The 17,459-nt window shown below is 39.0% G+C and overlaps 1 protein-coding gene across 2 annotated transcripts in view; it reads right to left on the bottom strand.

The window, feature by feature from the left end:
* GUCY1A2 (guanylate cyclase 1 soluble subunit alpha 2) overlaps positions 1–17,459 on the bottom strand; it is a 327,535-nt gene that overhangs the window by 279,597 nt on the left and 30,479 nt on the right. For both annotated transcript variants that reach the window (XM_065581517.1, XM_005289980.5), the window contains exon 4: positions 10,523–11,241. In XM_065581517.1, coding sequence (XP_065437589.1) covers positions 10,523–11,241 — 719 coding nt within the window. The remainder of the gene's footprint in view (positions 1–10,522; positions 11,242–17,459) is intronic.

The raw sequence follows: 17,459 nt of genomic DNA, 5'->3' as shown, positions 1-17,459 counted from the left end.
AGCTGTTGCCATCACCTAATTAAACAACATGTGCACAAACCTCTTAGGACACAAAAATTCAATTCTGTTCTTAAAAAAGGTAAATTTTATTTTAAAAAATTAAAGAAGAAAATACATTTGGGAACTCAGGCTATTGCTAGATTTTAAAAGAGCAACTACAAGGACTAAGCATCAAGAATAGCTTTCTTGAGGTCCAGCTTAAAGGTTACAAGCCAAACAAAAGCACCTGGGGTTAGCACAGAGGAATCCACAAGCCATAAAGAAATAAAAGGGATAAACCTAATCACATCTTCCTAGACACTTCCTGATCTACTTACATATCAGGGGTTTTAAATGAGTAGTTTCTAGGTATGATACTTATGATTTTTCATACCTGGCCCAAGCTGCTCACAGCATAACTGCTGCCCTGTTGGCCTCTCCCTGGGAGAACAACAGACAGACAAAAGGGGAGTAATTTTTCAATTTTAAAAAGGTCTAGCCTTCCCATTGGCTCTTTTGGCCAGATGCCCACTCACTTCCTTTTACTTATGCATAGCAGTGAGACTTTTTAACCCTTTACAGGTAGAGCAATTAGAGAACAGCTACTAAGAGGGATTTTATAGCTACTGGCTGGCTGTGTGTTCATAAAAGGGAGCTCCCCCCCCCCATTTATCACAACCTTATACTGAAAAAAACATAAAATCATCACTTATAAAGTTTGCAGGTGACACAAAAATTGGAATGGTAAATAATGAAGATGACAGGTCACTCATTCAGAACAAACCACCATTTGTATTTTTAATGTATACATCTAGGAACAAGGAATACAGGCCTTACTTACAGGATTGGGGTCTCTATCCTAGGAAGCAGTGACTCTGAAAAAGATTTTGGAATCATGGTGGATAATCATCTGAACATGTGCTCCCAGGGTGATTCTATGGCAAAAGAGCTTATACCCTCCTGGGATGCACACAAAAGAAAATCTCGAGCAGGAGTACAGAGGTCATTTTACCTCTATATTTTGGCTCTGGTGTGACTGCTGTTGGAATGCTGTGTCTAGTTCAGATGCCAACATTTCAAGGAGATTGATAAATAGTAGAGTTGAAAGAAGAGCCACGAGAATGATTAAAGGATTAGAAAGCATTCCTCGTAACAAGAGACTCAGGGAGCTCAATCTGTTTAGCTTAAAAAAGAGAAGGTTAAGGGGTGATGTGATTATAGTCTGTAGGTATCCACATGAGGGAAAATATTTAATAATGGGCTCTCCAATCTAGCAGAGAAAGGTATAACACGATCCAATGGCTGGAAATTGAAGCTAGACAAATTCAGTCTGGAAATAAGGCATACATTTTTAACAGTGAGAGTAATTAACCATTGGAACAACTTATGAAGGGTTGTGGTGGATTCTCCATCACTAACAATTTTTAAACCAAGATTGAATGTTTCTCTAAACAATATGACGTAGGAATTATTTTGGGAAGTTCTATGGCCTATGTTATACAGGAGGTCAGACTAGATTATCACAATGGTCTTTTCTGGCCTTGGAATCTATGAATATAAATAACAGTGGGGATTTAGACACATCGGGAGATTGGTGACCTTGAAGGCAGATTACATTAAACTTGGACAAATATAAAGTGTTCACATAAGTAAAAATAATCAAATCAAATCAAAAATAATTGGTCATATAGAAAAATCTATATTTTCTGGATCAGATCAATGAAAAGACTGTTGTCATTGTAGATACCTCAGTGATGAAGTTAAACAAGTACATATTTAAAAAAGAGATTGAAAATTATACAGAACATATTATTATAGGTGTGATCACATACCCTCATCTGAATTATTATAGGATCCTATTACACCTCTTTGTGGATTAACATATATAAATTGGGCCCTGATTCTGCACATACTTATGCACATGCTTAAATGTAAGCATGAGAGTAATCCCATTAAAATCAGTGAAATTACTCACATGCTTAAAGGTAAGCAAGTACTTATACTTTTGCAGAACTGAAGTCTTCGTTATTTCACCTTCCCAAACAAAAAGTATAGCAGAGATTGAAAATATTGCAAAACATACAGAAAAGTATTTAGTAGCGTGGCGGGCTTTTCATATGACAAAGGACTGAAAATACTATGAATAGGGCCCTATCAAATTCAGGGTCCATTTTGGTCAATTTCACAGTCATAGGGTTTTTAAAATTGTAAATTTCATGATTTCAGCTATTTAAATCTGAAATTTCATGGTGTTGTAATTGTAGGGCTCTTGACCCCAAAAGGAGTTGTGTGGGCAGGGGGGAAGCCCTGCAATACTGCTACCCTTACTTCTGCACTGCTGTTGATGGCAACGCTGTCTTCAGAGCTGGGCAGCTGGAGAGTGGTGGCTGCTGTCTGGGAGCCCAGCTCTGAAGGCAGAGCCACCACCAGCAGCAGCGCAGAAGTAAGGATGGCATGGTATGGTATTGCCACTCTTACTTCTGCACCGCTGCCTGCAGATCTAGGCCCTCAGTCAGCAACCATCACTCTCCGGCCACCCAGCTCTTAAGGTAACAGTGCAGAAGTAAGGGTGGCATGGTATGGTATTGCCACCCTTAATTCTGTGCTGCTGCTGGCAGGGTGTAGCCTTCAGAGCTGGGCGCCCAGCCAACGGCTGCTGCTCTCCAGCCACCCAGCTCTGAAGGCAATGCAGAAGATAAGGTGGCAATACACAGCTCTCCTAAAATAACCTTGTGACCCCCCTGCAAATCCATTTCGGGTCAGGAACCCCAATTTGAGAAACGCTAGTCTCCCCTGTGAAATAGTATAGTGTAAAGGGCACACAAAAGACCAGATTTCACGGGGATAGACCGGATTTCACGGTCCATGATGCATTTTTCATGGCCATGAATTTGGTAGGGCCCTAACTGTGAATATTGTCAAAAGTTTTAGACTGCAAGCTGTAGATTGTATAGTCTTTGAGGCAGGGACAATTTTTTGTTCTGTGTTTGTACAATGCTCAGCACAATGGAATCCTGATCCATTACTGTTGTTACTAGGTGCTACCACAACACAAACAAACAAAAAAACAACCAAGCAAATAAGTAAGATGTGGTGATAGTGTGTTTTCTATTTGTGTCTAAAGTGCAAAGCTCAATTTTAGGCACTATATAAATAACTATCCTGTCCCTTCACATAAAAACAAAGGGAAAAAATTAAATCAGAGAGCAGTACATTGAGAAGAAAAAATAGAAAATACTCTTTTTACACAGCATGTAGTCAACAAACAGAATGGAAATGCTGCACTTAGCTTGTTGAAAGGACTGGATCATATTGTTTTCCATTGGTAACATTTGCATTTAAGTAACATGAGAGAATGATATGGACAATGATGGAAAATCAAATACCACGGGTGGGTAAGCCCCTCTCTCATGTACAGTTTTGAACAATTTGCTACTTGTATTATGCCAAAAATGGTTGTTTGGGGGAAGGGGTGTGTAACATTCTATTCCTTCGGGGGGGGCATCCTGTAACCCCCATATTCCTCATTTATATATAATTGTGATATTGCATATAAGGCAGGCCATGTGAGGTATCAGGGGAAAGGTTATGATCAGCTGAAAGTCATTTTTTATCTAAATATGTATATCATTATGCATATGAAGTTATGAGAATGTATTGTATGATTGTTACTAAAATATGCTGTGGGTTTGGGAAGCACCCAGACACTAGCTCTCCAGAGACAATGCCAAGGAAAGCAACCAACACCCAGGCGAGTGTCAAACAACCATTAACAGCCATTGTCCAGCAAGGGAGCTACAACTCAATGACTCACCTGCATAAAGCCACAGCAGGGGAATTGCTCAACATTGCCTGGGGACTCAGCAATGCCCACCAGACATGCCTGGACTTGTGTTCTCCAAGCATATGGGACTGAGGGTATAAAACTGAACGCCGGGGGCCCATGCTTGGCCTTTCTCTTTCCCCCATCTACACTGCAACTAGCAACAAGGACACTCAGAGAATATTGAAAACTCCAACAGAGGTAACTGGCCCAGGTTTCAAGGATGAAACCTGTGTACTATGAACTGCAATATCCAGTGGGGTGAGAAAAACTGCTTAATCTAGATGTTGCCCAGTCTAATAGGATTGAGAGTTTAGACTGAGTGCTTATATTTTATTTTATTTTATTTTATTTTAGTAACTAACTGACTTTTTGTCCATTACTTAAAATTTATCTATCTTAAAATCTACCTGGAGAGTTAAGAGGGCACAGCGGTATCACGTTCCCACGATTGCATGCCTGGGATTCCGTCACATACTCTTCTTGAGATATATCTAAGATAGGACTTGTAGTATAATCTCTGTAAATAACCTTATACATGATCCCACAATTTAGCACAGGGGTCAGCAACCTTTCAAAAGTGGTGTGCCGAGTCTTCATTTATTCACTCTAATTTAAGGTTTTGCGTGTCAGTAATACATGTTAACGTTTTTAGAAGGTCTCTTTCTATAAGTCTATAATATATAACTAAACTATTGTTGTATGTAAAGTAAATAAGGTTTTTAAAATGTTTAAGAAGCTTCATTTAAAATTAAATTAAAATGCAGAGCCCCTCGGACCGGATGCCAGGACCCGGGCAGTGTGAGTGCCACTGAAAATCAGCTTGCATGCTGCCTTTGGCACACATGCCATAGGTTGTCTATCCCTGATTTAGCATATGGCTTAATTTATTACACAGATATCTCTACCAGATATACAGTATGTATGTGTGTGAAAGATATGTATTAATACTACTTTTTATATAAATTATACTTTTCAAAAATTAACGTAGCTGAATTTGCGTACCTTAGTCCGAAGTGGGGGGCTAGTGTGGACCAGACCAGTGTTATAGAGGGCGGACAATTTATGAGTTTACTCTGTATAAGCTTTATACAGAGTAAAACAGATTTATTTGGGGGTTTGATCGCATTGGGAGCTGGGTGTCTGGGTGTTAGAGATAGGACCACTTGCTAAGCCTTTTTCAGTTAAGTCTGCAGCTTTGGGGGTGCCTGTTAGACTCTGGGTCGGTGTTGCAGCAGATTAGTGTATCTGGCTCAACAAGGCAGGGTTCTGAAGGCCCAAACTGGCAGAAAAAATGGGCTCAGAGGTAGCACATCAGGTGACAGTCCCAAGGGGATCCCTGTGACCGAACCCATCTTTACCACTGAGTTTGCCTGAAGTGTTTGGTAAGGGTGCTTGCTCAGGTTTACAAAGGCTGGTGTATATCCACTTTCCATTGAAGAAGTGGTGAACCAATTAATAAATTTGCACTGCTCAACTTGAGCAGTGCAAGATGGTATATTCCTGAGGTACAAGCTGGGAGCAGGGGGGGATTTGGCGGGTGCCTTTCTCTGTGTGATTCATGAGTGTCTCTGGGAGAATTCATGCAATCTAGCTGGGTGTGGGGGCTCTACATGCTGTTGTGCTGAGTGATCACAGCTCCTGGAGGGGTTTGCTGCTTGTCACTAGCAAAGCATTGTGAGAGACAGCCCAGGCTAGAGAGTTAAGGAGGGCACAGTGGTCCCACAGTCTCAGGCTGCACCCCGGGGATCCCGTCACAGGGGAAAGTTGCCTTTTTCTGAAAAATCAAATGTTGACTGCTGCCAGAGGCAGGATATCAGACTAAATATATCAGATATGTCAAAACCTAGTAGATATGGGTAACATTTTCAAAAGCACCAAAGTTATTTAGAAGCATTTGAAAATTTTACCCTATATCTATAGTTTATAAATCATTATTCATAGTTCACTGTTTTCTAAAAACCTACAGATATTAATACTCTATTCCCTATACCCTTCTTCTTGTTGCTTTCTTTGTTATGTGTTGTCTAGTTCTAGGTCCTGATCCAGCAAAGATATATGTGCAGTCTTATACACTTGATTTCAATGGCTCTACTGCCAACATGTAAAGATATGCACACACATAAGCCTTTCCAGAACTGAGGTCTCAGATTGTCAGTTCTCCCGGGCAGGGTCCAGGTTATTTATTTGTCTGTATTTTCCATTTGTCTTTTGAGTGCTCAGTGAAGAAATGACAATAGTAAATGGCTTACTTTCATCTAAACAAAGTGCTGGCAGCAGAAATAACAGAAGGTTCTTTTCTATTCTGTCTTTTTTTCACTGCATGCCTAAAAAAATAAAAATAGAGGAAGAAATCTAATTTATGCATTGGAATGAAGATAAAAGTCCCTCCAAAATAAGCTAAAAGGTCCTCTGTGTATCACAAAGCCTTTTATATAATTCCTTTTCCTGATCAAACACTGTATGACTTGAGCAGCTCAAAACCTGGCACAGACTTGTCTTGGTTTCCCCCCTTTGTTCAAACTCACTAAGTCTGAGAAGAGTGGAGATATTCACCAACTCAGAATTCTCTAAAAGCAATATTCTGAAACAGGTGGTTGCTGATAAGATGTGACTCCTCTAAACTGAATGGGGAGTACCCCAGTCCACAAAACAGAACAACTGCCTAACTCAGTGACTTGTTATCTTTTTAATGGCTTCATGTTCCAACAGGAAGAAATATCGGTATCCCCCCTCCCAGCTAGCCTATGAGGAATTACTGGAGTACTGCTTCCAGTTTTGATGTCCACACTTTAAAAAGGATGATGACAAATTGGAAAGGGGCCAGAAAAGAGCTACAGGAACAATTTGAGGTCTGGCAAACCTGTCTTATAGCGAGTTACGTATGGTGAACAAACCTCAGTACTGATGTAAAATTATTATAACTTCCTTTTTATATTAAGTTGTTATGAACTTGTTTGCACTTTTACTGAACATTACAATATAGCCACAAGTATGTTATAGCCAGGAAGCTTGAAATTATAATAATACCTTTGAAGTTTGAAGTTAGTTATGTTATTAATGTTCACAGTGGTTAGAGAAATTTCAGGAGGTTTTCACTTCTGTCACCAACAACAAGCAAATGTCAGGAAGATAACCTCTCCTTATCCATAAACCATGTTTTAAAAGAGTGTGATATGAACTCAGAAAAGCTGCAGTTTAAATTTCACCTTGCCTTATCGTTTATACTATTTTCCTTTCTGATATGTTTAAAAGATATATTGGATACTGAAATTTGTGCTTTGTACAAAATATCTGATAGAAGTTTAATTGATATAACAAATAGATTATAACTCTAATGTCAAACCAACCTAATATCCTTCTTTGGGTAACAATCCTAGTAGATAGAAGGGAAGTGGTAGATGTGATACATCTCGACTTTACTAAGGCTTTATGGAATCTTCATCACTGGAGGTTTACAAAAACAGGTTAAGCACCTATCAGAGAGGGTCTAGAATGGATAATACTTACTCCTGCCTCAGTGCAGGGGACTGAACTAGATGATCTATCGATGTCCTTTCCAGCCCTACATTTCTATGATTCTAAGGGCTTGTCTATACTTACGCGCTGGTTCGGCGGCAGGCAATCGAACTTCTGGGTTCGATTTATCGCGTCTAGTCTGGACGCAATAAATCGAACTCAGAAGTGCTCCCCGTCGACTCCGGTAATCCTGCTCGCCGCGAGGAGTACGCGGAGTCGACGGGGGAGCCTGCCTGCCGGGTCTGGACCGCGGTAAGTTCAAACTAAGGTACGTCGACTTCAGCTACGTTATTCACGTAGCTGAAGTTGCGTACCTTAGTTCGATTTGGGGGTTTAGTGTAGACCAAGCCTAAGGAGCTTGTGTCAAGAGTAGGGTTGCCAACCCTCCAGGATTGTCCTGGAGTCTCCAGGAACTAAAGATTAATTTTTAATTAAAGATTATGTCATGTGATGAAACATCAAAGACTACATCCTACCAAAATTGGCAACCCTAGTCAAGAGACAATCTCCTAAGAGTGTCTTACCTAGACCAGGACATCTCTATTTGTACAATATCCAAGTTTGATAATCCTTATCCTCAAGAAGACAAACCATGTAAAACATATGTTTTAGGAATAGCCACAATGGTGAAAAGAAATGTAAGGTTTGTTATCAGAGTAATAAACCTGGGTAAACCCACACAAAGAATTCAAGAAATATCCTGATTGGAATGAAATTTATAATTATTCTAAAACTTCATTCAAAAAAACCATGAGGAAAAAAATGTGTAGCTGGAAAATTTTAAACCTTTTCTTTATTTCTTAAATACTAAAATAGCAAACACCTTTGTAAATGCATACTTGCAAATATGTCAGTTAATATAAAGCTCCTACTATCATTATTATGTTTGCAGTGCTGTAGCCATGTGATCCCAGGATATTAGAGAGACAAGGTGGCTGAGGTAATATCTTTTATTGAACCAACTTCTGTTGGTGAAAGAGTTAAGCTTTCAAGCTACAGAGCTCTTCTTCAGGTCTGGGAAAGATACTCAGGAGTGTCACAGCTAAATACAAGATGGAACATATGGTTTAGTGCTGCTAGTTTAGGCTTTTATCTACACTGGAACTTCATCGGCAAAACTTTTGCCATTCAGGGGCGTTAAAAAAAAAAACACACTCCCAAACAACGAAAGTTTTACCGATGAAAAGCATCGGTGTGAACAGTGCTTTGTCAGCAGGAGCACTCTCGTTGGGGGTGGCATATTTTTGATCTCTCTCCTGCCGACAAACAGCAGCTACATTGTGCATCTTTTAGCAGCACGGTTGTAGCAATGCAGCCATGTCGCTAAAAGCTGCGCACTGCAGACAAAGCCTTAGTTTAAGAGATATTCTAAGGGACCATTCAAGGGAAAGTGGCTCATTAACACTTCTGCAGTGCTACCCACAACACCCCCCACAACACACCTTTCAAGATCCATGGGTCCTATACATGCCTATCACAACATGTGCTGTACCTCACCCAGTGCACTAAATGCCCCAATAACAACTATGTGGGTGAAACGAGACAATCACTACGCTATTGAATGAACTCACACAGAAAAATGGTAAAACAAGAATGCCATATTACCCATGGGTGAACACTTTTCTTGCATCTGAAGAAGTGAGGTTCTTACCCACAAAAGCTTATGCTCCCTATACTTCTGTTAGTCTCAAAGGTGCCACAGGACCCTCTGTTACTTTTCCCAAAGTGATCACTCCATATCTGACCTATCAGTCCTCATCCTCAAATGGAACCTGCTCAACATTTTCAAAAGAGGAATCTGGGAATTTATATTCTTAACTTCGCTAGACACTAAAAATAATGGCCTTAATAAAGAGACTGTAATTATGGCTTATTACAACAATCTGTAACCCACTAAGAACATGTCTACACTATAATCTTAAGTCGACCCTATGTCAGGTCGATTTACAGTCACAGCAGTAATTACTGCGTGGACTGATGTCCAGACTACCCTCCTTCTGTCAGTGGTGCACATCCTCATAAGGAGCACTTCCACTGACTGAAGAGGGATAGCGTGGGGGCTTAGAGCCAGGGCTCTCAGCTTCACGCAGCTCCCCACCCAGAGCCCAACTGCCCCCTGGGCTTCTCGCCTTCGCGCCCAGCCAGGAGTGGTGAGAAAGCCACCTGGGGCTTCTCACTTCGAGTGGGGAGATCTGCGCTCGGAGTCCAGTCAACTGCTGTGCTCCCGGTGGGGAGCCAGGGTCCTGGGGGGAGGCAGCAGGGCTCCCCACGGGGAGTGGAGAGCCTGAGGGCTGCCCAAGCCAGGAAACCCGGCAGCAGCCGGGCTGGCAAACCGGGAGTCGGTTTTCTTGTCAATTTCACAGCTCCAGTGAACAGTCAACAGCCAATGTAAGGAACATAGTGTCTACACAGATACTGCATTGTAGTTACACCTACATAAGCCCTACACCATCATAAGTGCCTAAATGGAAGCTGAGTTCATTTGAAAATCTGCCCACTTGTAGCCACCATACTATCTCCAGGTCCTGGGAGAGTTAACCTGCCTAAGAACACTTGCACCACTCAGCACAAAGGTAAACAAATATTCTTTGGTTGGGGGCTTGTTTTATGATCGGACAGCATCAGAGCTTCCTATATCAAGATTGGCATAAACTATATTTGGCATCATTTATTGTAGTGGTTAATTACTACAGATTTTCCATTTCTCTGCAGCATGAGAGACATGGAGAAGAGTATGTTTTCAAATTGTTGTTATGTAGGATATATAAAGTAAATGGGAATCCTACAGCTAAACTCCTTCAGATAACACCAAAACTGCATTCCCCGGAGAACAATTACATTCAATGGTGTGGTTGTTTTCAGTATTATTACAATAAAATTGGAATGAAATTAATGATTAGACATAGGCATTACGTCAAACCAAGGCACTGGGAATTTCACCAATGTTTTAATACACAACCCTGTGACCGAGAATTTTCTGAATGGCATTCAAAGTATCTGCAATAACTCCACATGCAGAGTTTATGAATAATGTAGGAAGAAATTCATCCCAATCCAGACCCAAACCACTTACATCCCACTTAAGCCTTATTTTGGGGGGTTAAATGAGCTTTCGGTAGTGCACAGTCCTTGAGCTGTTCGACTCTGAATAAATGCGCCCTTCCCATACACACACATCCCATTCTAAATTAATGCTCCTACCTTATCTTTATTTTCTGAGCCAGAAGCCTCAAGTTTGGTCCGAATCACAAATGGTGTTGATAATCTCAGGAGGACTCGTTCAAATGTGGCACTGACCTTCGGGGAAACTATCTCAAAGCATTCCTGGAATTTCAACGTTTTGTGAGTGTCACATTTGAGCTGCTTCCTAAGGCCTTCCCCAAGCTGGAGCACCAGCATGTTTGGATCAAACATCAGATGGAAGGGGAAAGCTCTGCAGAAGGTGCTGATGCTTATCCTCAGGTCTGAGGGAGACTGAGATGATCCGAGTGGAAGTGCTTTTGTGATATTTGCATTTTCACGTTCTTTGATAATAAAAGTAAGACAGCTGCAATTACCTGGGTTCGACCCCTCCGCATACAGTTTCTCATTCGTGACTTGTTCCACATCCACTTCCAAACGGTAGATCTTCTTTGCTGCCGCCTTTATCATTCCCATCATTGCAAATCCAACAATATGATGAGGGTGAAAGTAGTGGAGCATGAGGTTGCCTTCAGGGAGCTCTTTGCATAGGAAAGAAGGGGATTCCAGAGTGACCTGTCTTCCAAATGAAGTTCTAATGTGCTCCAGCAAAGCGTCAAAGCCATTGAAGAAGTCCTGCAGCGTGCCACCTACAGCGCGAAGAACTCTTTCATTCTCATCAAAGCAGATATTGAAGAATTCCTCCCCAAATTTTTCTTGCATCTCCTCAAACTTCAAACCTATAGGGCAATGGTAAATATATGTCAACAACGTGGTGGGGTTATTGTTGTGCAACATTTTTCCTTTATAATCTGCTTTTGTTTGGGGCTTCCCCCCAGCCACCAGACTATGATTTGTCCCCTATTCTAAAGTCTTCTTCATTAAGGATACCTGCTAGTGGGATTCCCATTTCCCTAAGGTAAAAGCTACCAGATTTCATTGGTCTCTGTGGGTGACCCTACGATGTCTGCATCACATCTCATCATTCTGGACTGCTTTTTTTTTTCCTGTCCATCTTCCTTCCTCACTCCCCAGTCCCATCTCCCTCTATCAGCCACAGTTTGTGAATCATGCACTTTTACCTTTTCTCATTCCGGTTAGAGCCCAGAGGACTACACTTTCCTCATGCTTTATATCTCACACACTACAACATTTTCTGACCTCTTTGCAATGAGGATGACTAGACAGAACTTCCTTCAGAATCTTTTAGTACCACCTTTGAATTGGACAGTGGGATCATAACAGAGCAACACAATAGTTCTCCTTCCCCCTCATTGTCTCTGCAACACTCCAAGGCCCCACTGAGTCAAAGACTGGGACTGGAAATCAAACCTAGAACTTCCACAGAACAATGCGAAACCCACAACTGGCCACAGAGATATACCTCTTCTGGCTGCATTTACTCTGCAACCATGAAATAAGACAGCCTCAGAGCCTGAAATACTTTTCCTACACTGACCACTAGGGATTGCTAAAGAATAAGATGAAATAACCCCTTTCTCTGAATTGCTTGAATTTGAGAACGTAGCTTGTGCAATGCTTCCAGGCTTAGCCACCTGGAAAAGCATTTCTGTGGCAAAGGGTGAAGAGGCTAGTGAGTCATCCACCGCTAATGTACTAGATCTTTCCATGTTCCCATCACAGAAAGGCTTTCATTTTTGAAAAGTGATGATACCAAACATCGCATACAGGCAATAAAAAATGGCAGCAATAAAAAGATCCCAGACTGACAATGTGCATCAAATGCTGCTTTGATTTGCTAGTAACTATCTTAAAGGTTTTCCATTTTAAGATGACGACTCATCTCTCTACTATTTTCTAGGAATGCTCTTTTAAGCATCATTTGCATTTAATCACTATATCAAAGGCTGGAGTTACAATGTGTATAGCATGTGTGTGTTCAGTTGCGAGATGTGGTAGGATGATTTTCATGTGAATTATTAGAATATATACCCAATGTAAGAGTGTGCAGAGAAAATAAATTCAACGAATAAAAAAATGTCCTCCAGTGCATCATTTTTATTAAATGTAACACATACTAGTTAAATCCATGACAGCTGGTCCTAATTATTCCAAATGAAATGAAGGACATAGTCATTTATTTCCTAAGGGTACAAATCAGATCTTCATTATAATAAATATTCAACACGTCTTATGCTATCTTCAGTAAAATACCAGTGGATCTCTGAAGACCGTTACATCATTTGTTTGGATAGCTCATAGGCTTCTGAACTTGGAAGAACCATGTAATTAAAATAGTTTCATACCCAGAGACATGAGAACAGCAGAAGTTATTCATCTATTGTTTGTTGAACAAAACTTTGATAATAATCTCAAAGCAGTATTCGAATAAGTACATGGCTATAATTATAACTACTAGCGCCCTGCAAATTACTGATTTTTCAGTTTGCTGGAAATTCTGAAAATTAAACAAAAAAATCATTTCTGATTCACCCAAAATTGAAGTTTTTCAAAATTTTCAGCAAATCAAAAATTTAAAAAAAAAATCATTGCGGGTCAAATAAAATGTTAGTTTCATTCTGAGTCAAACATGTTTCTATTTTAGACTTTTTTTAAAAATAACTGAAGGGAATATAGAAACAAAAATTCTTTTAAAAAGCTAAAAAATGAAATGTTTCATTTTAAAATTGTTAAAAGGAAACATTTCAACTTTTTCAGCTTTTTTTGTCCGACACAATTTGGCAGAAACCAATACAAATTTACGAAACATTTTGGTGTTGACAAGAAACTTTCAGACAAAAAATTTTACCCAGTTCTATTCATGGTTGGTATTTACTCAGCACCCTTCATCCAAACTGATTTACAAACTATATGTAGTGATCTTTTTACTCACATCTGGGATGTGGCATGATGAGTTTAAAAACTCTTAACACTGCACAACTTATGAAGAAAATTAACTTATGTAGGAAAATTAATAGGATACATTTAGGTAGGTAGCAGAATATAATTATTCATATTGGCATTTGGCCAGAATACCTGGGTTGAAAGCCCTCTTTTATAACTACAAGTGGTGAGAACTGTGGTTTTATGGATACCTCCAGTAGTATCGTGCCTCCTAGTAGAGGAAAGGGTGTCAGTTACTGAATCACCACCATTACTTTTGCAGAACACAGGACTCTAACATCTTCCAGGCAAGTACCAACCCCAACCAATGGGGGTTATTTTATGAAATTAGGTTCAGTGATATGGCCACAGGATATGCCATTGTCTTTTTAAACATTTTAGGTGTTAATCAGTGGAGTTACCCATGCTCCACTGGAGTATTATAGCAGTGAATCAGTCATAGAAAAACAGAAGTGGCCAAACTGGATCAGACCAGTGGTTTTTCTAATCCAGAATTTTGTCTGACAATGCCCATGACCAGATGCTTTAGAGAAGGGTGAAAGAAACCCTGAAGTAAGCAGGTATGGGATATCCCTTCCATAGGGAAAGTTTCGTCCTAATCCCCATGAGTTAGAAGCTAATTTATGCCCTGAAGCATAAGGGTTTATATCCTGTTCAATTTTTTTTTTTTTTTTTTTTATAATTTACTATTGTAACTCAGAGAAACAAGGTGGGTGAGCTAATATATTTTATTGGACCAACTTCTATTGGTGAAAGACAAGCTTTTGAGCTACACAGAGCTCTTCTTCAGGTCACACAAATTGTATTGTAACTCTGGATGTTCTCATTATCAAAAAATAATTATCCCATACAGTCATACTAAGCTCTAGCCTTGATGATATCTGGTGGCATGGAGTTCCACAGGCTATTTGTGCCTTATATGATGAAATATTTTCTTTTACTACTTTTAACTCTATTTTCTGTTTTGCTGAACATCCCCTTGCTCTTGCAATCCACTTCCATCTCTATAAAGTTCATTTTTTGTTTCTCTTTATCTCATCCCCTCTTATTCATTTCCTGTATAAAGAGTCTTAGTTATTTTCACTCTCTCTTAAATGGATTTTTTCCCCCAGGCCTGTTAAATATGTTTAGGTATAAAAAAGGAAATACTACCACCATTGTTAGAAGTACAGAAATTGTCATACCAGATCAAATCAATGGTCCATCTTGCAAAGCATTCTGTCTCAACAGTGGCTAGTACCAGATGCTTCAGAGAAACTGTATAATCTAATGGTCAATTATGCAATAACAAGCTTTGGGGGAAGCTTCTCCTTAACAGCAATAATTAGTGGTTGGCTGATATCCCGAAATAAGAGGATAGTAGTAGGTCTGTGGATATTTTTATTATTAATATAAAAGACTGATTTAATAAAAAATCCTCCTAAACATTTTTTCTCAGCATCTAAGTTATAATATTTTGAGAGTTCTACAGGTTAATTATATGTTATATCAACAAGTATCTACATTATTTGTTGCCATTCAATTAAACTAAGTATTCCTCATTCTTTTTCTTCTATTTTGAGAATCTTTTCTCTCTCTTCTCATAGTCTTTCGGGTGATTCTTCATTTTTATCATCTTTCTCTGATCCTTTTACATTTCTGCTACAATATTTTTGCAGGGGAATGTCCAAAATCGAGCACAGTGTTCGGGGTATGAGTGTACCATCTATTTATGTAAAGTCATTATCAGATCTTCAGTATTATTCTCTGTCCCTTTCTTAACATAATCTAACATAAAAGAAATCACAGCATACAAGCAGTTCAGAATCAATAAGGTGAAAGATGTGATCAAAACAACAAAATACCCTGGGATTGAGCCACAGATCATACCGAAGCAACTATAACCCATCCAATTATTCCTGTAGAGTGAACCAAGGAGACAACAGCAGCCAATAGTACATGTTCCATTGCATCCAATTCCCTTGGTAGATATTAACACGTACTATATGGGATATCCCTTAAGAAAATTGAAGTGTCATCTAGTGAACGGTAGAGGTGAGATACAATTTGCAGTTCTAACATTCATATCATGAACAAAAGACTAGGTTTTGTCCCCATGGGTGTAGCAAAAGTTTCCTCAATGAAGCAGATTTATAATAAATATTTAGTCTCCTCTTCATAACACAACTCTCTTCTGCTTTTATCTGATGGTGGTTTAGGCAGAAGTTGAAGACTCCAGGACACCATTTAAAAAAAATAGGAAAAACTAAATTTTTAACCAACATTCACTCGCTCATTAAAACAAATTTTGATGGGTGTAGTACATACCCGACTGCTTATTAGCTGATCAATTGGCCTCTAGATGACAGTATGACCTATATCTAATTAATTTGTGATTAATTTTATTACCTTGAGTATAAAGATAAATTCTGTATCAAATGGAGGAAGCTGGACAACCGTTTTTATATGGTCATTTTTATTGGTTGCATATAACTGTAGTAAAAGCATTTTATATCTTTACAAACAGCTTTGGCACAGCTGTAAAACTGTACTACAACTTACTTTGTAGAGCTATATAGATTACCTAGATACCTTGTACAATTTAATAAACGAAAAAATGAAATCGACATAAATAGAAAAGGTTGGGTAAAAAGTTTTACCCACATGTGCTTACCTGTAATATTTGTTTTACCTGTGTTTATAATGAAAATAATATTTTTCTAATAATGTTTAAAATGCAATTCTAATCTAACAAGTGACTAAAAATAACATCATGATCACTGCATCTCAGTGAGTTCCAGGCTACAAGCAAGAAGTTTTTCCCCACCCCACACATTACCAGCTCTGGAAACTCAACTTGACATCCTAGAAATAAACTCAGTTATTTTATTCCCACACAGTATTTTCAGTGATAGAGGTTCTGCAAGCCAAAGCAGGGCCTCTGCAACACCAGGGCAACTCCAGTATCTTCAGTGTATGCTCTCATTCACACATGGGGAAGCCTATTGCTTAAATAGGTCTGCACAAGTGTAACCGACTGGAACTTCAGAGCAGTGTGTTGATAATGCTCAGACATTAATAGAATCCAGTTCATTCCCTTTCAGATGTGTTGCCTCTGCAGGGCAAATAGGAATAAGCAAACAAACTTATTTTTGTCATTTCAGTAAGCAAATATGGCTCTAAATACATAAAGAGAATTCATCTGCTGGCTTAAAAGTTAACTGTTTTTAGTGTCATATTTTACTGAAATCCCAAAAGGCTTCTCATGTTTCCTCGAATATATAAAATGTCTTGTATTTTATTTATGGACCTTTGACAAGTGGCTATGTATATCACAACCTTTAACTACTCTTAACTATTGGCAGTTTCTCCTCTTTTTAATAATACACAGTACTACAGCACCCAGTGGGGCTTGTAATTCAAGTGTATCTATTATTCTTTTAATTACCAAGACATTTTTATGTATCAACTCCAATTCCATTGCTACAGTTTGTTCAATTTACTATTGCCATTATTAAATGCTTATATTATAGTAGCACCTAGAGTCTCTGATTTGGATTGGGGTTCCAGTATTTTAGGCACTGTACAAAAGTATCAGTAGACACAGAATTACCTTGAAGAGTTTGCAGTTTGAGATCAATTGTTATAGCTATATGCACATTTCTGATATAGAGTTGCTAATTTCAGCAATTACATTAATTCAGTAATTACATAAATGATTTTGTCTATTTTACTTATATATTATCAGTGTGGTGCATCATCTGCACAGTTATGGGAGCTCTGTACAGAGTCTGAATGCAGGAGCAAGCCCCATCTGTTTCTAAAACAAATTGATTTTGACACACCTCTACCATTTGATATCTGTTTCCCTTTAGACCCCTTGCAACCTTTTTTAACAATTTTAACTCAGTTAGGATTTGCTTCCTGAGGTCCATCCAGTTCTTATCACAAGGAAGATGATGCTGAAGGCATATATAGTGTTTTGAGCGCATGAAGTTATTCACTTAAAATTGACGGATCAGTCCATTATTTAATTTTCTCTAACAATTCAAAAACAAGAGGAATACTCAATAAAATTAAAAGACAGTAAATTTAGAACAAACAGGAGATGGTA

This window comes from Chrysemys picta, chromosome 1, assembly GCF_011386835.1.
Source record: "Chrysemys picta bellii isolate R12L10 chromosome 1, ASM1138683v2, whole genome shotgun sequence".
Taxonomy (NCBI): Eukaryota; Metazoa; Chordata; order Testudines; family Emydidae; genus Chrysemys; species Chrysemys picta.
Note: the sequence above shows the minus strand (reverse complement) of the source record. Positions and strands in the feature narration are given on the sequence as shown.